Consider the following 20884-nt stretch of genomic DNA (forward strand, 5'->3'; position numbering starts at 1 on the left):
ATACATGAATATATTTAGTGTGGTGTTGGTTTACAGAGATTTATAAGTGTTATGCTTTAACCTTTAATGAATGAATGAACTGTAAAGGAGGGATTTGTATTTATACTGCTTTAGGTGATATTTATAAGCAAAAGATGGAAGATCCCTTAATGAATGACTTTTTGGCCCTGCAGCTTGACTGCAATTATCAGTCATTTAGCGAAATAAAGACCTATTTTTAACATGCTTGTGTATGTCATGTTTTTATTTTGGAGGACAGTAAAAATTGGATAAACAAAGATTACTTGGTAATGCTAGTTTCTTAAAAGCAAGCTATAAAGAAATAGAAGCTCATTAAATATATTTGCTTATACCTTTAAGTGGAGCCAAATTAAATATTTAGTTGCGTGTTCATGGTCTCTGCAGCTGTAGAGGAAAAATAACTCCATAAAAAGGATTATCCAGGTGCGAACGTCACTGGCTATCGCTTCCCGTTGGCCAGATGAACCAATGCGCATGCGTGCACCATCGGCTCACTGGTGGAGTAGCTAACTGCTAGGCTACGAATCCAGCCGACATGGAGAGGAAAGGTAAATTTTTACGCGACACCCAGCAGACAGTTTGAGTAAAGTTAATCCATGTGTAGTCGATATCGCTACGCTGTAATAAGCACAGCGTTTAGCCAGGCTGCATTTAACGAGACAGTTTTATTCACTGCGTCTGTCGCGCAGTGCTCTGGAGCGAGCTACGCTAGCTCTGTCGGTATTAGCTTTCGCTTCAGTGTCAGGATTAACGCAACACGTCCAGCTTTTCTTCTTTTTCCATTTTAAACCTAAAGCACTGACAGTGTGTTTGAATATGTAGTGTGGTGACTAAGTTCACTTCATGCCGTTATTGGTGTGTTGTAGAGGAGCGGTTGCTTAGGTGTTTAGCTAAATCATGTTACACCGGGGTTCTAGAGGAGAACCTGTATGTGCTGTTAATAAAATGTAAATGGTGCAGCCTCAAAGAATGCACATAATAGTAATCATTATCACAATTATTCGCTTCTATTGCATGTAGATCTAACTAAAGTATGTTTTACTACACATTTTTTCGTGCATGTTTAGCTTGAGTTTCTGCTGCAAAATCAAGACAGCCAAACAATGGCAACATGTTTTGTCTTTTTTCAGTTCTGGCACTCCAGGCCAGGAAGAAGAGATCAAAGGCAAAAAAGACCAACAAAAAGTAAATCCTTCTCCATTTTAACCCCTTGATTCTTTAATGTGTAGAGTTGTGTGTTAGCTGTGTTGAGTTAAAGGGAGTTGTTGCTGAGGTTAAATAGTTCAAATGATTTAGTGAAAATTTGACCTCAGGAGCCTTAAGTGCATGCTTGCAATGTTGTGTGTTCATGATCCAGAGATTAACTAAATGAGATGATAAAACTCACCGGGTGGTCATTCTAAATCCTGTTTGCTTTAATATTTGTAATTTAATTAACATGAAACATGATTTTGATAAAACATAAACCATCTTCCTGCAAAGACAGTTTGTTCTGTTCTTCAAAACAATGCCAAGCTATGATCATTGTTTAAAATAACCATTCAAAACCACAAACACTGATCCCTAAAACTGATAGTTTGGTGTACTTAACAATCTACTAATCATGCCTGCACCAGTGGCATCCTCCAGAGTGTTATGTAACAGCCTGTGCTATATTTAAAACTAGAGAATCAAGAAGCCCACGTCAACCCGCTGAAGCATGGTGTTTCACAGAAAAACTGCACTCTTAGAAATACTCATACTCTGACTGTGTTCTTGTCGTGGCTCAAACTGCCACATCCATTTGGCATTTTAATTATGTGAGCCTGTAAAAGAAAAAAGCCTCAAACAGTAACAAAACACACCACTACTACACGGTGCGGTCACACCGAGCTGTGTGTGCAAAGGAGCACTGGGACTCTTGGCTACACTGAAGACTGATCCCACAGTTCCTTTATCTGTTGTGTATGAATGGGTTATCTAAACTTAATCATGTGTTTATTCTCTTCCACCCTTCTAGTTTGTTAAACGTTTTATGAAGCTGTGACACAGTGTGGCTGTAAAGACTAAAACAATTTACTTTTACTTGATGCACATTAAATCTACTCGTCTTTTGTCTAAATTAAAACATGATGAACATTACTTTAAAATATATTATTTATATACAGTTGCTTTATTTTAAATGAAAAGAATGATTTTATTTAGAACGATTTAACTGAAAAAAGTTAAGTACTCGTGTAAAAACAAATATTGTGTACAAACTAATATCTTATGATTAAATAATCATCCGTCGTCGATGCTATTATGTTTTTTTTCTTTTGCATTAATAAAATAACAGATTGCTTTAAATGTTCCCTTTATTCTTGAAGTTTTGGATTCTGTTAACAATTTCTATGTTTATTGATAAAACTAGAAACATGTTTTATTCATCAGTTCTCTAGATCTGTGCTCCGCCTGATCGATGCTCTGACTTAGCTCGTTTGTTTGCGTTGATTGCTTTCTAACACCCTTCTTTTGTGAATATTTTTTAAAGTATTTGCAAATCGGTAGCATTTTTGAAAAGGCACATCTGATTATTCCTGTTTTTGCATGTTCATAAATATGCAACTCAGTCTGAGGTTGAGGGAACATTTCCATCGCTCCTGCTTCTATGTTTAAGCTTTGGTTACTTTTTTGTAAAATTGATGTAAGGGGACAGAAACCAACTTTATGCTTTTGTGAAATTGAGCACTCGTAATCTAGTCTATCATCTGCGTGTTTCACCAAAGCTGCTTCATTTTTTTAAACACTTGGTTGTCTTTGATGACGAGGTGTGACTGCTCTTGCCCTTTGACCTTTTCCAGTGTTCTTCATTTTGGCTTGCACTTTCAGTTTGTGCTTTTCGTGTTGATTTCAGCAAAACAAAATCTTCTATTTCCAGATTAAAGCTGAACCAGATACTTAAAGGGAACAAACACTGACAGTCGCATTTTAATTTGCAGAGAACAAACTTCAAATTAACCAACTGCTCCCATTGACCCTACCGAGGAATAAGCTGTGAACGATGACAACTGCTTGTGTTTGTGTATTTGCAGTTGTGAAGCCCATCCAGACACGTTTAATATGTTTATATTTACTTTAAACTCCTAATTTCTGATCTTTGGTGCTATATTGTGAAATTCCGTAAGCAACAATGCGTTGAATGTTTTGTAAAATAACTGGTAATTGGTTGGACTGTTATCTCCAGAAAAAACCCATTTTTTTGTCGTTTTGCCCATCAGACAACCAACTAATGTCCAAGCCCGGCAGCAACCCCAACAAGAAACCTCCCCTCAGGAACCAGAGGAACCCGAGGAGATCCTTGGCTCTGATGATGAGGAGCAGGAGGACCCCAACGACTACTGCAAAGGTGCACTGAGGAAACCACTTACCCCAGATAACCAAACAGAACGGTTGAATGGAACATGGCATTATTTCTTTTAGGGAACCAGCATTCACAACAGAGTTGCATCCGTTTATTAGCTCATTTAGAGAAGTTCAAGTGTGAAGTTGCTCATGTGACATTTACATTAGCTTTAAAAGTTGCCCAAGTTATCTAGTAACGAGTCTTAATTGTTTGATTTGCCTGTCATTTAGGCGGATACCACCATGTGAAAGTAGGAGACCTTTACAATGGGAAATACCACGTAATCCGTAAACTGGGCTGGGGACACTTCTCAACCGTGTGGCTCGCCTGGGACATCCAGTATGAGACTAAAACACAGCCTTCTACCATATTGCACACATGTTACTCTACTGTGATATGATCTTGTGTGTTATTTCCTGTTCGCTAACTTCACATGCCTTGTGGTTGCAGAGCTAAACGGTTTGTTGCAATGAAAGTGGTGAAGAGTGCAGAACACTACACAGAAACGGCCGTGGATGAGATCAAACTCCTCAGATCAGTGAGTTACTGAGTTACCTTCGTAATGACCTCATCTGTTTAACTTTTACTGTTAATATATTGTCCCACATGAATAGTTGCAACCAGGTTGGACTGATTAAAAAAATCCTTCATTTATATTTTCATTTTTTAATTGACTCATCCTAGGGCTGTCGCGGTAACCGCAAAAATGAAATATCGCAATATGAAGAAGCCCACCGCGCTGCATCATGGGCCACCGCGATTACTGAACTTGGTTCAACTCAATGATGCATGTTGAGAAGGATGGCTGCACTGGTATCAAAACGAAACGTTACTTCGCTCCTTTGGGAGCACTTTGGTTTTCAGTACGTCAGCTGCTGCGCAGCCAGAGTCCTTGGCCGAGACAGAGCTGCCACCAGCGGCAAATAAATAAATAAATAAATAAATGAATGCTCGGAGACCTGCTGAAGTCCCGGACAAGCACTGCTTCTGCAACCGTCCCGAAGAGAGTTTGAGCCGAGCTGGAGCTCACTCGCTACCTGCAGGAGGAATGCATGCACCCTAAAGAAACCCCCTGACATGGTGGAGCAACAACCGGGAGAGATTCCCTTTGCTCGCCAGAGTCGCACGCAGGTACGTGTGCGTTAGTGCAACGAGCGCACCATCCGAGAGGGTTTTCAGTGTTGCTGCAAATGTTGCCACCCCTCTCAGATCCTCTCTCAAACCGTATATGGTTAACATGCTGGTTTTCCTTGTAGGTAACAAGGACGTGACCGAGCTATAAATCACCGTCATTCGTGTGTGTGAAAGTGAAATGATAGTGCCCCCCCCCCCCCCCCCCCGGCGCGCGTGCACCCGGTACATGTAATTTTTTATGCTTGATTTTAAACAACTAAACAAAATGGGGACTTGTTTCTTATTTGTTAGATGCTGCAGCCAAATTTGCATTTAAAAGTTTAACCTCCTGAATTTTGTTGTTTTTAAGTTCAGTCGGACTCCGACTGTCGGAGAAACAAACGTTACTGCGATCTGTGTTGTTACTGCCCTTTGATCTGCATTCAGTAAAGCGTTATAAAAGAAGGCACGACAATTTTTAACCTTTTTTAAATGTGTAAACATTATGTTTAGATAGTACTGCAATAAAAAAAGGGCTGCAATAATATCGCACACCGCAATATTAAGCCACCCTGAATCACCGCAGGGGGAATTCCTCAACGCGACAGCCCTAACTCATCCTTCACCTTGAATTTTGTCCTCTGAAGAAACCTGAACTATCCACATAAGGTAGTTGACATGCTTAATTACACGTCCAGCACAAGCTCAACAGTTTACACACCAATCCTTGTCACACTCGCATAGTGTGTGTGACACCTCCAAGCACAAACGGCAAACCTGTTTAAGTAAAAATCACCATAAGTAGATATGAATCCTGATAGTTTTGGTAACGTTCTGATTATTTTTCTCCGTTCAGGTGAGAAACTCGGACACAAGTGATCCCAACCGTGAGATGGTGGTTCAGCTGCTAGACGACTTCAAGATCTCTGGTGTCAACGGAACACGTATCCTTCACAATTGAGTCTGGAAAACTTCTGTTTCCCAGTAAAATTAATTATTAATGAAGAAAAAAAGGTTGAAAGCTTGGAGAAAGAGAAGGATTGAATCCTGCTGCGCAGGAAGTAGATGAAAACGTAAACATCAGGTGATGGGTGATGTTGAGGAAACTTGTTACCCAAACAGACCTTGGCTGGGTAAGATCCCAGGAATAATAGGGAAAGCTGCAGCTGTAACACGAGCTTCCCCGTGAATAACCACATGCTCCTTAGACAGTCTCCTGTGAGTTTCCAGTTTGATGTTTCACCTGAAGTTTATTACCACCTTAACTGCTGATCTTCAGACGTCTGCATGGTGTTTGAGGTTCTGGGGCATCACTTATTAAAGTGGATAATAAAGTCCAATTACCAAGGGCTGCCGCAGCCCTGCGTGAAGAGCATCATTAGACAGGTAACAGGACACCTGCAGTTTCACCTTTTTAAGGCCGATGACTCATTATGAAGGTTCTGTTGTAGCTTACAATAGCCTCCGGGCCGTGTGAAAGGTGGAGACCAGTCAGGACAGAGCATGTTGTTAGAACTGATCATGTAAACCGTCAGGAAATCTAGTCACGCAACTTGACAGTGACAAAGTGTTTTCAAGGTGATCTCAGCCTCCGTGGAACAAACGGCTCATTCTTTCGGTTCCTGTTACAGGACTCTGTTGTGTTGGAACTTTATGCTTCTGTAAACTTTGACTGGCAAATCTTAGCATTTATAACTCTTACACTTTTTTTTCACATTGCTTTGACTTGTTTACCTTTTGACAGACATGTTGGCTTTTTGTTCTTACTGAAAAACTAAGGGAAGAGTTTTTGTGTCCTTTCTGCTGTAAGAGTATTTACACAAACACCGATGCATGATAGCGGACTTTTTCACAACAATCAGTTGTTTTCCTCTTTAAAATTTAAATGCTGTGTTCCCCTTTTTAAATCTAGAGCATGATAAACATCGTTAGATTGCATTAATACAGCAGCAGAGCAGGATTCCTGCAGCAGAACTCTCAGGTGCACTTGGAAACGCAGAGAGAGTAAATCGGCTCAGAGGCAATACCATCCATTTTTGTCCGTTTATCCGGGCTTGGGTCCTGGGGGCAGTAGCCTAAGCAGGGAGGCCCAGACTTTCCTCTCCCCAGCCACTTAGGCCAGCTCCTCCGGGGGAATCCTAAGGCAGTCCCATGCCAGCTGAGAGACGTAGTCCCTCCAGCCTGTCCTGGGTCTTCTTTTAGGTTTTCTCCAGGTTGGACATGCCTGGAAAACCTCACCAGGGAGGCATCCAGGAGGCATCATTACTAGATGCCCAAGCCACCTCAACTGGCTCCTCTCGATGTGGAGGAGCAGCGGGTCTACTCCCTCTCAGATGACTGAGCTTCTCATCCTTTCTCTAAGGGAAAGCCCAGCCACCCAGCGGAGAAAACTAATTTCAGCCACAATATCAGCAATATTTAGAAAAGTCTCATCCTAAAGATTTGATCTTTACATCCAGTCGCCTCTTATCAGTGAGCCCCAGGGCAGCTGTGGCTACATCGTAGCTCATCACCACCCGTGTTTGAATGTGTGAATGTGTGTGAATGGATGAATGATACACTGTATTGTAAAGTGCTTTGGAGTCCTTACTCTGAGAGGCGCTATACAAGTGCGGGTCATTTATCATTTATTTATTTATTTACGAGGTTCTTCAAGGCCTGGACTACTTGCACACCAAGTGTCAGATCATCCACACCGACATCAAGCCAGAAAATATCCTGATGAGCGTCGACGAGCCGTATGTCCGGAAGCTTGCAGCTGAGGCCACAGAGTGGCAGCGAGCCGGGGCGCCCCCTCCCTCCGGTTCAGCAAGTAAGACCCACCCACACACATGGCTACGCGTTCAAGCGCAGCTCGGTAAACATTAGCTCATGTTGTGTTCTCTTTACAGTAAGCACAGCGCCGGCTCCTAAACAGGTACCTACGTAATTCATGTATCCCCCTAAACCCCTACGTTTATTTGCACAACACGTCACAACTGTTGACTTTTGTTTTTGTTGTCACGTTTGCTTCAGACTGTGAAAATGTCCAAGAACAAGAAGAAGAAGCTAAAAAAGAAACAGAAACGTCAAGCCGAGTTGCTGGAGAAGTGCATCATGGACTTGGAGGAGATGGAGAAGACCACAGAGACACGGGAGGACAACGAGGAGGACGGGGATGAGAAGGACCCTCAGTCCCCAAAGGGGCGAGCTTGTGCTCCTCTCAGACAGGTGTCTCTTCAGGAGCTAGAGACTGAAGAGAGAGTGGGTAAGAACAAATGAATTTTGTGTAGAGATGGGAATATGTTGCTGGATCCGGCTCATAGAGGCGGATTCCTCTCTTACTGATGCTGTTACTTTGCTTTGCTATGTTAAGGATACGTGAGCTGCTTTTTAGTTTGGCTAATTTTAAATAATCACTTCTTCTGAATCCTCCCAGAGAGCCCTGCAACTACAGATAACAGGATGGGACCAGAGGAGCTGCTGGAGACCAACTGTAACGGCCATGCAGAGGTGGATCAGCGTAAGTCCAAGAGCAGAAAGGAAGACCAACACAATGGAAACGCAGAGTCCCCAGACAAGAAGCCCCTTGTCTACCCTCTGTGTAACGGTGTGGACTCTACAGATTTCAATGAGCCAGACACTGAGACTCAAAGCTGTGGGGCTTACAGCTGTGATGTTACTGAGAGACATCTTCCTGTTGGGCTGGAGGACGGAGACCTGGAACAGAGCATTTTGCAGGAGGAGGATGAAGATGAGATAGGGTGTCATTACAGAATCCAGGAAAGCATGAGGAACGGTCAGTTTAGCAAAACGGGCTCAGTGGAAATAAACGTTGGTTTTTATACTGTAAACAATTTTGTAATTCTCTGCTTTCTGTTTTTTCTCGGGTTTAGGCAAGTTAACAGCAGGCTCCCTGCTGGTTAACCCTCTTGATCCAACCAACGCAGACGAGATCAAGGTCAAGATCGCAGACTTGGGAAATGCTTGCTGGGTGGTGAGCAGCTAACGACTTGAGGGATTTCCTGATTAGGGATAAAAATGTGCTGCTTTGGACAAACGGTTCCATTTTTACTCCAATTTATAACGATTAGCTTCAGTATTCATCCCTCTGTTGGCTCTAGTTCAGTGTTTAGCATGCGTCTGCAGAATAAATGAGTCAGCACAAGATTTGTAAGTCATGCCTCGTCTTTAGGATTGGTTTATTTTCCGTTGCTCCTGTTTTCCAGCACAAACACTTTACAGAAGACATCCAGACGCGACAGTACCGGTCTTTAGAGGTGCTGATCGGTGCAGGATACAGCACACCAGCTGACATATGGAGCACGGCCTGCATGGTGAGACTGCTTAACCATGTTTATTACTGTAAAGCCATTCGAGTGCATCAAAAGGAGACTACTATTTTTTTATTTTATTTTTTTAAGGGAGAAATTGAATTCTATGTACATTTTTGAGCTTGATTACCTACTAATTCAGCTTGTGTTGGTTTAAATTTAACATCTGAAGTTTATTTCTTATATTTCTTATTTGGCTGATGTGCTGTACACTGGCTGCTGTTCAGAGGCATAATATACTTTAATATATACAGGAGCAAATATTTCTTCAAAATTTGGAACATTTAGAATGTTTCTGCAGCTTTTTTCTACACAAACAGTACAAACTTAGCAGAGTAAGGCCTCATGCTTTATAAAAGTTAGTTTATAAAATTCAATACCTGTTTCAAACACAGCAGCCATTTAACATGTTTATAGCGGAATTAAAAACCCCAATGAGCCAAGTTCCTGTTAACAGCTTCAGTGCTGAGACTAAACTGCATAACAAGACTACTGTTTGATTGAATTTCATCCTGCTGTATAAATCTTGACAGTTTAAGAAGACGTATTAACATGCAGACAGTTGTTGCCGTGGTGATGATTACGTTGTTTCTTTAGGCCTTTGAGCTGGCCACTGGCGACTACTTGTTTGAACCACATTCTGGTGAAGATTATTCCAGGGATGAAGGTACCGCTGAGTCTTCCTCTTGCTCTCCTCTTAGCAGCATTTATGCTAACTGCTACACCTGTTTGCACTTGAAATCTCTGCTTCAGTGTTGGTGGTAGATTTGAACCATTAATGCTTCTGTATTATTACTGGCTACTATTTCACAGTAGGAGGTTTTGCAGTAATTTTAATTTCACTTCACATAGATGTTAACTTTATTAACAATGAGTCCATCTCAGTGATTTCAGATGTTTTCTAATGTAGAAATGTTTTGATTTCTGTGTTGAAGAAGGCATTCCTGGGTTTATTTCCTTTACAACTCTGGCTTCCTTCTGCCACACTGGAAATGGGGTCACTTGTTCACTTCCTGGTTTATGTCTCACCACTAACTCACCTCTAACATGCTTTCACTCTTCCTAAACATAAACATCTGTGTGCTGCTCTGCTTGAACTGTTTGCTCTCACTCGGTTCGGCTCTGGCACGTTGGGCATGTGCTGCTGGTCAGACTTTGCCCTGGCCCTTTTCTATTTATTTAACATGACATCATTCTCGCTCACCTGTTAACCTCTGCTGTCCGTCTCCTGTTCTATTGTTTTATTTTTTATCAGAATGTAAATATTTGAAGATTGTTTTGAGCCTTTTTCATACAAAATGATCTCACGTGTCTACGTAAACTAGTCCTTCCATACATGTGCTTCTCATCATACTAGACTCATCATCATCATCCATTGTTCCTAATCAATTGTTGCATCACCTCCATCTCCAAACTTTTCCTGTGACTACCTGTCTTCTCCCCCCTCCTCTGATGTGCCTCATTTCCAGACCACCTTGCTCTCATGATAGAGTTGCTGGGTAAAATCCCTCGCCACTATGCGCTGAGTGGGAAATTCTCTCAGGAATACTTCACCAATCGAGGTATGCTACCCCCTCTGCCCGTGGCTCACTCTGGGAAAGGTGGACAGGAGGATACAGGATCCTGGCAACTTGGCCTCCAAACAAACCCACAGACCAGAAACGGTCTCAGTTCGAACAGAACCATCGGACGCTGATTCTGTAGTTTCCCAAAGAGCTTCTGTGAGAGGCTCATGCTGTTGCCGTGGCTACTTCAAACTCATTCGTTCATAGTTTTCCTCCTACTTCAGTGTGACTTTAAACACATTGATCGGATCTGCATAAAAATAGATTAGCTTATTAATTAGAGGAATGGTCTCAACCTTTTTTCCTGTGTCTAAAACAAGCAACCCCACCTCTTACCTGCATACACACATTAAAAGTAATTAATTACAAACGTTTTATTTGCAAGAAGACCAATGGCCATTGTAGGTTTTTGTACCTATTCCTCTTGCTTACACTGTAGGGCAGAGGTCACCAACCTGTGTGAATTCTAGGGGTTGTACGAACTAGTCGACTAGTCGACTTCACGGCTTTGTAGTGACTTTTTATGCCTGTCATTGACTAGTCGCTGTCACGTGATAATGACTGACAAGATGCAGTCCTCGGAAAAGATAGCAGGTGATGAGCCCCTGCGCGTCTGGATCGAGGCGGAGGCGACGCGCTGTGCGGTACTGACACCGGCGATAAAACGAACATTTAACTAAACTGACCTTTTCCCTCTTGCAATTTAACCTTCCCCTCACCCCCATCCTAATCTTAACCAGTTTGCGCATGCAAAGCTCTGATCACTGACGTGCGCTCCAGACATCGGCGTCCTGAGCACCGCCAAATCAGGTGTCACCACCTCAAAAACAAATTAAACACGCGATCGTTCATGTCGGCTCATTTCCTTTCATGTTTTCTGTCTGTTATTTGTGCCTGATGCATTTCGCTGCTGCGGAGCGAGGCGCATCACCTGTTGTCCTCCGGTGACGCACCCCCTAGATTCCACTATCTCCACTCCGCTCCGGCATGAACTCTGCAGCAAAAACTGTCCCGTTGTAGTCGGCCTGCGAGCAGCGGCACTCCGCTGTTTTTGCGGTCGGTAGATCTTTTAGAACTGCAGTTCAAAGGTAACTCATGAGGTGAATATATATGAACCCAGGCAGCAGTTTTTCTTTAGGATTGAGGGGAGATGCAGGAAGATAATAAACAGACAGGACAGAAAAATAGTCAAATGAAAACAAGTTAGTTTTTGTACCTGGTGGTTGCAACAAACAGACACCATTGAAGGTAATCAGAAGTGAGGAACAGAAAATGAAATAATTATTTTAATGTTTAGAGCAGCAGGAACTCCGAGAGGCTGCAGGCGCATCAGTGAGTTTGCGGCTACTGCGCAAGGGGAGGGGGGGGGGGGACTGAAGTAGGATGCAGAAACTACTGTTGTTAAAAGAGATGTGTTAACTTAGAAAATGTGGGCGCAATTTTAATTGTCAAAAACTCCAGCGAACCTACCGACCCCCCCCCCCCCCCCCGGCCGCTTCCGGCGTATGACGTCATCAACGACTAGTCGAAGTCGACTCGACTTTCATTACTTGACTGTCGACTTAAAAAAAATAAAGTCGTGCAGGCCCTAGTGAATTCAATTCAAGTTTATTTATAAAGCGCCAAATCACGACAAGCGTTGCCTCAAGGCACTTCACATATAATAAACATTCCAGTTCAGGTCAGTTCATTAAGCCAGTCAGAAAAAAAGTTTCCTATATAAGGAACCCAGCAAATCGCATCGAACCACTGACTAGTGTCAGTGACTATACAGCAATCCTCATACTAAGCAAGCATGCAGCGGCAGTGGAGAGGAAAACTCCCTTTTAACAGGAAGAAACCTCCAGAGGATCCTGGCTCAGTATAAGCAGCCATCCTCCACGACTCAGAGGATCAAGAAGACAGAAGACACACACACACACACACACACACACACACACACACCCCCCAAGTGGTGTTTCTATGGTTACATCGTGATTTCTTAGTAAATATTCTCTTTAGTGAGAGATAAACTTTATTGTATTTATCCTAGCGAATCTATAATTAAAAGGGTAAACTAGTAGTAGCACATTCAATGTCAAAGAAAGTAAAAGGTTATTATCAGGAGAGGGAGAATGATTAAATGGTTAGCGGCAGTGTGCTAGACGATGGCCCCCTCCATGAGACCACCACAGCTCAGCAGAACATCATTGTAGCTTCTGGGGAGAAAAACACTTAGAGAAAAAATAAAGTTAACAGCTGACATTGCAGGAAATAATACAGTTAAAGAGCAAATTGTAGAAGAAAGTAGTCGAGTGTGGAAAGTGGTCAGTGTGTCCTCCAGCAGTCTAAGCCTATAGCAGCATAACTACAGAGATAACTCTGGATAACCTAGCCTTTTAGATGTGAAGCTGAGAGCTACTTCACAATTCTTAAGCCTGAACTAGAATAGATCAAACTTTATGTAAAACACATTTTGATTTGTAATTTTAAAATCTATATTAATACATTTGATTTTAAAAGATGGCAGCAGATGTTTTTGAATCCTATTTTAGATTTGTTGTGCTATAGAAAAGGCCTGTGGGCACCTTATATAGTTCCTGGAGATTTTATAATTGACAACCTCATCAAAATCAGCACAGACAGAATTCTGTAGACACCCTGTGGTCTGTGGTGACCCCCTTTATTAGCGTACAACCTACAAGTTAATAGTGGTGAAGACCTCTGTCTACAAACACCACAGATGTAACCATCGTACTTGTCCTTATTCATATCAGTTTTTTAAACAATAATTTACCAAAATGCTGCATTTAAAAACTGGTTTTATTTTTTGAGATCATCTCAGGACCCCAGTTTGGTTTGTCACAACTCCAGCTGGTGTCAGATTGATGCAGAGGGAAGAGTGTAAGGCAATGAAAAGTAAACATATTTTTTGTAATTGGTAACAGTCAAAGGGTTTCTGTGGTGTAATGAGTGTGAGGGTTACTATGAAAATGTTCAGTTGAGTGAAGAAAAGAGTAGAAATTCAATCCAGTTCAGTTAAAAACGGATTAGTCTCGGGAGCTTTTGGGTTCTTGACTTGGATCAGAACATGTTAAGTTCTGAGGGTTCTGTTCAACTGTGTGGACCTTTGACCCTCTGCCCGCCACACCCAGAATGGGCCCGTGTCTGAGACACAGTCTGATCGATATGTTGTTTGTCTTCTCCTTCCCTACGTCTGACTGCTGTGTAGATCATATAGCGCTGATCATTGAGCTGCTGGGGAGTGTCCCTCGCAAACTCATAATGACTGGCAAATATTCCAAGGATTTTTTCACCAAGAAAGGTAAAAACAAAGGTGTCAGTGTCGAGTTTAGTGACTTTGTTTTTGTAACTTTATGTCCAAGATAAATATAACAGGAGATGAAAGGATCATTATAACATAAGGTGTTTTCTCAGGTATTTACTTCCACACATCAACTGTTGAGTTGCTGCGTTGTTCTCGGGCATCATTGTGTGTTTGGTTTGTGTGCAGGTGATCTGAAACACATCACCAAGCTGAAGCCATGGGGGCTGCTGGAGGTGCTGATGGAGAAGTACGAATGGCCTCGTGAAGAAGCCGAGTGCTTCTCTGACTTCCTCCTCCCAATGCTGGAGCTGATCCCTGAGAAAAGAGCCACAGCTGCTGAGTGCTTGCGCCACCCCTGGCTCGCCCTCTAGTGGACACCTCCACCTATTGCACCTTTCCTTTCCTCCTACTTCCTCAAAAGACTGCAACAGATCACTTTCCACTTTTGGGCATATCGAATGAATATTTATTTCATTTTTGTTTTGTTTCTTGTCATTGTTGAGCTGTTGCTTCTATGTACATTTTTTTCTGTTAGTCGGTTCTACTTTGGTTCAGGAATCCAGCAGGTTTTTCATTTTTATTAATTTGTGGTCATGTTGGCTCTAGCTGCTGTTCTTTCTCCACCCACCCAGTCAAACTCGTCGTTGTACTGCTAGAGACTCATCCTTGTTTGTTAACACTCCTGCACTAAAACCCCCAACAAATCAAGGACATGTAGCCTTTTATTTATGTCTCCTCAAAAAAAAGCTTTGCTACCCCCCCTCTCTAAAAAAAACCCCATTTTCATCAGTGCTGTATTAATTTTTCTTAATGCGTTATTTTATCTCCTAAAATTCGTGTAAGTTATCTGTTTTGTATTTGTAAAGTAGGCTTAGGAAGTTGCACACTGGGCTGACGTTCACACTGACTGGTAACGCTCACAGAATCTCTCTTACACTGTCATGGCGTAGGTTATACGTAGCCTAACGAACCTGCTGCCACCTGGCATTTAGCAGGTTGTTAAGAATAAATGAGATCCTACATGCTCCTGGGAGGCTGGCATTCTCATACACCTATTTACAATTCAGGTAATAAATGTTAAGGAGCCCAGCTAAAAGGAAAAGACGATAGGAAATAAAGTGTATATATCTGTACCAAAGAGTTTGCCTTTATGTATATTACAGTTCTGTACAGTTTTTAACAGATCTTATATCTTAGCTAAACCATTTAGCTGGGTAGCTGTGTTTTATTAAAGTGAACAGAAGATGTGTTTGAGATTTGTTGTGTGTATGGATGTGACTGTTTTTAACCATAGAGGTGGTGAGATCAGGTGTCGATAGAAAAGGTGTACCAAAATCATCATCATCATCATCCTATCAGAGTAAGGCTATGTTATCTGTGGAGACCTAAAGGTGAAACGTACATTCAACAGCATAGACTTAATGTGATCAGATCAAAATAAAATGTACAACACATCATACAATAAAACCGACCATCTTTCAGTACACGAGGACTGTGAATTTATTTATTTGGTGACATAAAATGTGGAGGAAACCAAAGTTTGGAAGATGATGGGATGATTCCACATTTCATCAGGATTTTTCTGTAAGGAAAGAAGAAAGAACAATAAAGATACCTTTCTAGAGTTTGGATGAGCTTATTCTGCTGATGTGTGCAGAGAAATGAGTGTGATAACACTATCTGAAGTAGTCTAAATACAAGGAATCAGGAACTTAAAGCTAAAAGAGCTTAAAAGGCACTCTTGGCAGTTGTGCTGGCTTTTAGCACCTTCTAGTGTACGTTATTAAATCTGGTTAAACCGAAAATAAAACTTGCCTCCTCGCTGTGCGTGACATCTTAATCTTAACTGCTGAAATGTCTCCTCAGCCTTCATTAGTGATTCATCACTAAATTAAACTAATCAGCTGTGTTCATGATCTAAAAACAGTGTTTCCCAACTATTTTTTAAAAGGACCCTGTTTTCTGTGTCCAAGACAAGTCAGGGCCCCCCAACTCCTACATGCATGCTCACTATTAAAAGTGAATAATTACAACTTGCTTGGGGGTCACAGACCCCAGGTTACGAAACCACTGATCTAAAAGATGCAGGAAATGTGCTGAGAGCAGACAGTGCCAGGTATGTCAGCTCATTTGGAAAAAAATCCTACAGGTGACGGCCGCTACTCTGAAGCTGAAAGTGTGATAATCTGACCACGGGGCGGTAGGGGTCTGAGTGACATTTAATTAACTCAAGGATAATTTTAGCACATATTGGCTCAAGATTTAAAAATGTAAAAGTTGCATAGTATGACTTTAAATATTTACTTTTTAAAAGTATAATGTGTAAACGGGTGAATATTTAACTGATCTGGACTACAGGCTTAAAGAAACTTTAATGCGTGAAGCCTCCATGATGCAGGCGACTGCATTTTATTCTAAAAAGTTCAACATCAGAGAAGACTGGATTATTTCTGCATCTCATGTAAATGTTCTGATTCACCAGTAGTCCTTATGGCTCATAAATACATTAAAATATCACTAAAGGACTCAGTTGAACCAACACAGTCTGAGAAAATGACCATGACAAAGTTATGAAGCCTATTTTAATTCTCAGCCTCTTAGTAAAGTTCTGCCCTTGTTTCCAGTTAACTTCTCAGGTGTTTTATTGCTCCAGTTTTTTGGTCTATTTAATTTTCCTGTATTTTTTCAGCACCACATTCAAAATGAGCAATTATCTTAAACAGAAACAGAAATGTTCCTCAGTCATGCTAAAAGGACTAAATTTAAAGCATCTGTTTTTGTTGCCACCAACTTCCCTCACCTCCCTCCACCTCAAAGTCATCTGGCAGCAGGCTGTCCTGCCGGTTGCCGAGGGTGAAGGACAGCAGAGCCAGCAGGACGGCATCCAGGATGCTGATGATGGCCAGGATGTAGGCCCAGCGTATGGTGCAGTTTCCCAGGCTGTATTTATCCGTCCTCTGGCCACACATCCTCTTCACTTCTTCAGAGTTCCAGCCGTCTGGGTAGATCATGCAGCCCATCACCATCAACACACCTGCATGATGGAACAAAACACATTTACTTTGATAAACAATCATAAAAATGGCCATTTGCTTCCAGAGTCAAATACAGATCACGGTTTCCTCTAAAATTCTGATTGCATAAGTTCCAGTTTCAGTTTAATGGCATTTGTAAAAGTTTTTATATTCAGACATTGGCTCTGTTTTTGTCTTTATCAGGTTCAGACCAGTTAACACCTCACCAACACCTGATCACCTTACATGAAAGCAATCCTCCGTCAGAGGTGTCAGAGCATGAGCTGCAACCTGATCCTCCACCGACCTCAAAGGTGGAGAAGAACATTCACACAATAAAATAAAACAAACAAGGATGTGCAAACGCTGCTCATCGTGGCTTTAATTACATCTCATTTTTTCTGCAGGTTTGACAAAAAGGTGTACTGCTTTATTTGTTATTCTGTTTGGAAAAAAAACAGAACTTGTTTTAATGATTACTTCTGATGCGCTTTAATTATCTGAGGAGAAAAACTCCCAAAATATGATGTAAATACATTTAGTAATCAAATATACACCTAGTTTATATTTTATATTTTAGTTTAACATTTTAAGACATTTAGATATTATATAGATATATAAGACAAATTAGAGCAGATTGGATCATTTTTTGTTGAGGATAACTCTATTTTAATTCTATTTAACTCATTTTTAATCACCATCCAGCCCCATTTTTCCCACTAACTCTGCTGAGTGTGGAAGTGTTTACCTGCGATGGAGGTAATACAGAATAAAGCCCCTGACCTGCGGCCAGCTGCATCCACGCACAGATCTTGTAGACGCTTCCGGCGTTGCAGAAGAAGAATAGGGTGAAGCTGACCATGGTGGCCACCTCCAGCAGCATGGAGGTTCCCACGAAGAACATGGCGGTCCTGAACGCTGGAGACGGGATGGAGTTAAAGTCGAAGACGCTTCCCTTGCAGGTGAGCTCCGATGTGATGGCGTTTCCGATGCAGTAGTGGAAGAGGCCGAAGTAGCCGGCCTGCGGCGTGTTGACGCTGTCGCCGATCCAGTAGGGCTGGATGAAGACCACTATGGTGATGATGGCTAAGGTGATGGTGAACACGGCCCACATGGCGCCGATGGCCCGCGAGTTTCTCACGTAGTTGGTATGGTAGATCTTGGCGGCCTCCTGGGCCGGAAGCAGGTCCATGGTGGCGAGCAGGAAGAACAAAAAGTTTCAAACTTTTAAATAAACGTCCTAAAAAGAAAGTTTTAGATCTTTATTTCAATCCTTTCATGTTCTCCGCAGGTTCACACGCCACAGCACACACTCACGCGCGCACACACACACAGCCTCAGAATCAGGATTCAGCACCCTGGACAGCACCTCAACTTTCAACACGGTGACGTCACTGCAGTAGGAGCGTAAAAACGCCTCCTCACCTGTGCTGCTGGAAGAAAACTCAGCTCTCTTAAGTCTCCTTTGTCCTACAACTTCTTAGGGTTTTGTTTACAGGTGGAAAATCAACAAATAAACAAAGTAAACATAAAAAACGTTTATAACAAAACAGCACGTTCATTTTCTAATGGGATTAGGAAGACTTCATGAAAAGGGAAGAAATACAGTTTTTGAAAAATTTACAGTAAAATAATTAATAAGGATTAGCATGTAAATTTGTGAATGACTGATTGTGTTGTGAAGCGCCTTGGGGGGTTGTAGAATCCTAAGAAGATGCTATCAAGGGCGTAGGAACCGGGGGGGACGGGTGGGACGTGTCCCCTCCAATATTGGACAAACGCGCATTTGTCCCCCCCAATAACATGGAGAAGAAAAAGATTGATTTTGAAATATTTGACTCGCGAGCTTTTATTTTGAAAGACACCGCGGACTTCTCTCCGACACAGCCCCTTCTATGGCGTTTAAAGCGTGCCACAACCCATGCACGCGCATTGGGTCCACAGCGCGCGTGTGAACGGGACTCGCGAGCGCAAATATACATGGCAGCGCGCGTGTGAACGGGACTCGCAAGCGGAAATATACATGGCGAGAGGTCATTTGTGCACTGAGAGGGAGCAAACTGTGTCTGTGAGCGCACAAGGATGTGCACAAGTGACAAACCTGCGTGCGCGCGTTGTCAACGAGCACACGGCAGAGGAAAACGTGCCCGCGCGGCAGCCTCTGTGCGCGCTCGGCAGCCTCTCTGCGCGCTCGGTTTCTGACTCCTGCTCGCTCGGCTGTAAGGGCTTTTGGCACTCTGGAGGCGTGGCCTGTGGCAGATCTTCTCTGTCCTCTGATTGGTCAGTTTACCCCGCATTTTACCCTCTATCTATATAAAAAAGTCTGGTATTCAGTAGTTGCTGGCATAGCTCAGCTCGGAGAGCGGGTGACTCTCGCCCCGCAGGATCCAGGTTCAAGTCCGGGCAAGGAAAATGCAGTAGATGTCATGGTAATTTTTCTTAATTTCAGGTATTTTACAGTTGTGACCGTTCAACTGTCATTAAACGTCCGAATGTTTGCTGGGCAGTGTTTTAAAAAGTGCACATAAGCTAGATGGTTTTAACCATATAAAATTACATTTTTTGTGATACTGGAAAAATACATACTGAAATAAAACTACTGGTTGAAAACTTTATGACTGTGGTTGTACAATATATGACTCACTAATACACTGCAAACTCCCTTAGAGTGGGGCTTCCAGAGAGAGAGAGAGAGAGAGAGAGAGAGAGAGAGAGAGAGAGAGAGAGAGAGAGAGAGAGAGAGAGAGAGAGAGAAAGTTCTTGCCTCATTAATGAATTGTTTATTTTTTTCAGTATTTAATTGACAAATTATCCTTTCAAATAATTAATTGATGAGTTACATAATTGTCCATTTAGAATTGTTGAATGGACTGAGTAAAGTTTGGTGCACTTTATATATTTCAAAACATGTTTTTTTTATTTTAATGATGCATATAAATAATTTAAATGTTAATTTAATGAAATATTTCTATTTTTTCATTACCTCACCCTTGTTTTGACAGAAACAAGACCTTGCTGGATAATATCATGGAGAAACTATTTGTTCACAGTACATGGCTCAGTGAGGATCTGTGTAAAGGAGGAGATACTCAGAAATCTGTCTGCAGATTGTTACAACCCAGACTGGAAGTGGTGGGCTGTAATAAGAAAGGAGACCAAACAGAGGAGTGGGGGTTCAACAACTGATTTATTTAACAAAAGTAAGGATTTACTAAAGCAAGTTAGTGAACAGAAAATGGCCAGTGAGGACTCTCCACCACACAGGAGAGACCCAGTGAAAGCAGAAAAACAGTAGGCTTTGTAGGCAGCACCACACCCTGAGCCCAGGTGCCTCCAAGGCTGCTTAACGAGCTGCCTACAACAGAAGAAAAACACAATTAAACACAAATGAAAACCCAATGAGACGGTGGGGCATCACAACACGTTCAGGACTACCCAAACACCAGTAATTCTTGACTGCACTGATCTGCTTTAGTAAATCCTTACTTTGGTTAAATAAATCAGTTGTTGAACCCCCACTCCTCTGTTTGGTCTCCTTTCTTATTACAGCCCACCACTTCCAGTCTGGGTTGTAACAATCTGCAGACAGATTTCTGAGCATCTCCTCCTTTGGTATACAGATCCTCTTTGAGCCAAGTACTGTGAACAAATAGTTTCTCCGTGATATTATCCAGCAAGGTCTTGTTTTTGTCAAAACAAGGGTGAGGTAATGAAGAAATAGAAATATTTCAATAAATTAACATTAAAATTATTTATATGCATAATTAAAATTAAAAAACATGTTTTGAAATATATAAAGTGCACCAAACTTGACTCAGTCCATTCAACAATTCTAAATGGACAATTATGTAACTCATCAATTAATTATTTGAAAGGATAATTTGTCAATTAAATGCTGAAAAAAATAAACAATTCATTAATGAGGCAAGAACTTTTTAAACTTGAACATACCTACACCCACAAGTCTATTTTTACCTGGTTAAAACCATCTAGCTTATGTGCACTTTTTAAAACACTGCCCAGCAAACATTCGGACATTTAATGACAGTTGAACGGTCACAACTGTAAAATAATATCACAGGAATTAGGAAAGAATAATATAACATCAACTCTATGTTACTTGGCCGGACTCGAACCTGGATCCTCCACAGTGAGGGTCGCCCGCTCTCCCAGCTGAGCTATGCCAG

The 20884-nt window shown here is 41.8% G+C and overlaps 2 protein-coding genes across 4 annotated transcripts; one reads left to right on the forward strand and one right to left on the reverse strand.

The window, feature by feature from the left end:
• Nucleotides 1-438: 438 nt before the first annotated feature.
• Nucleotides 439-14269, forward strand: srpk1a (SRSF protein kinase 1a). Of its 3 annotated transcripts, XM_015967757.3 has the most exons (17): nucleotides 439-569; nucleotides 1152-1206; nucleotides 3261-3388; nucleotides 3616-3724; nucleotides 3836-3923; nucleotides 5355-5442; nucleotides 5778-5884; nucleotides 7145-7310; nucleotides 7390-7415; nucleotides 7514-7745; nucleotides 7917-8276; nucleotides 8374-8474; nucleotides 8707-8814; nucleotides 9409-9478; nucleotides 10281-10373; nucleotides 13588-13680; nucleotides 13870-14269. In XM_015967757.3, the coding sequence occupies exons 1-17, from the start codon at nucleotides 557-559 to the stop codon at nucleotides 14052-14054; spliced, it is 2022 nt and encodes a 673-aa protein (XP_015823243.1). In that variant the 5' UTR covers nucleotides 439-556; the 3' UTR covers nucleotides 14055-14269. The 3 variants fall into 3 exon arrangements, with proteins under 3 accessions (XP_015823243.1, XP_015823245.1, XP_015823244.1); XM_015967759.3 differs by lacking the exon at nucleotides 13588-13680; XM_015967758.3 differs by lacking the exon at nucleotides 10281-10373.
• An 868-nt stretch (nucleotides 14270-15137) lies between these two features.
• lhfpl5b (LHFPL tetraspan subfamily member 5b) lies at nucleotides 15138-18014 on the reverse strand. Its single transcript, XM_054745875.2, has 3 exons — nucleotides 17481-18014; nucleotides 16484-16717; nucleotides 15138-15265 (listed from the first exon to the last, which is right to left on the reverse strand). Exons 1-3 carry the CDS (start codon nucleotides 17887-17889, stop codon nucleotides 15255-15257), a joined length of 654 nt encoding a protein of 217 aa, XP_054601850.1. The 5' UTR covers nucleotides 17890-18014; the 3' UTR covers nucleotides 15138-15254.
• Between the last annotated feature and the right edge of the window lie 2870 nt (nucleotides 18015-20884).

This window comes from Nothobranchius furzeri, chromosome 15 (assembly GCF_043380555.1).
Source record: "Nothobranchius furzeri strain GRZ-AD chromosome 15, NfurGRZ-RIMD1, whole genome shotgun sequence".
Lineage (NCBI taxonomy): Eukaryota > Metazoa > Chordata > Actinopteri > Cyprinodontiformes > Nothobranchiidae > Nothobranchius > Nothobranchius furzeri.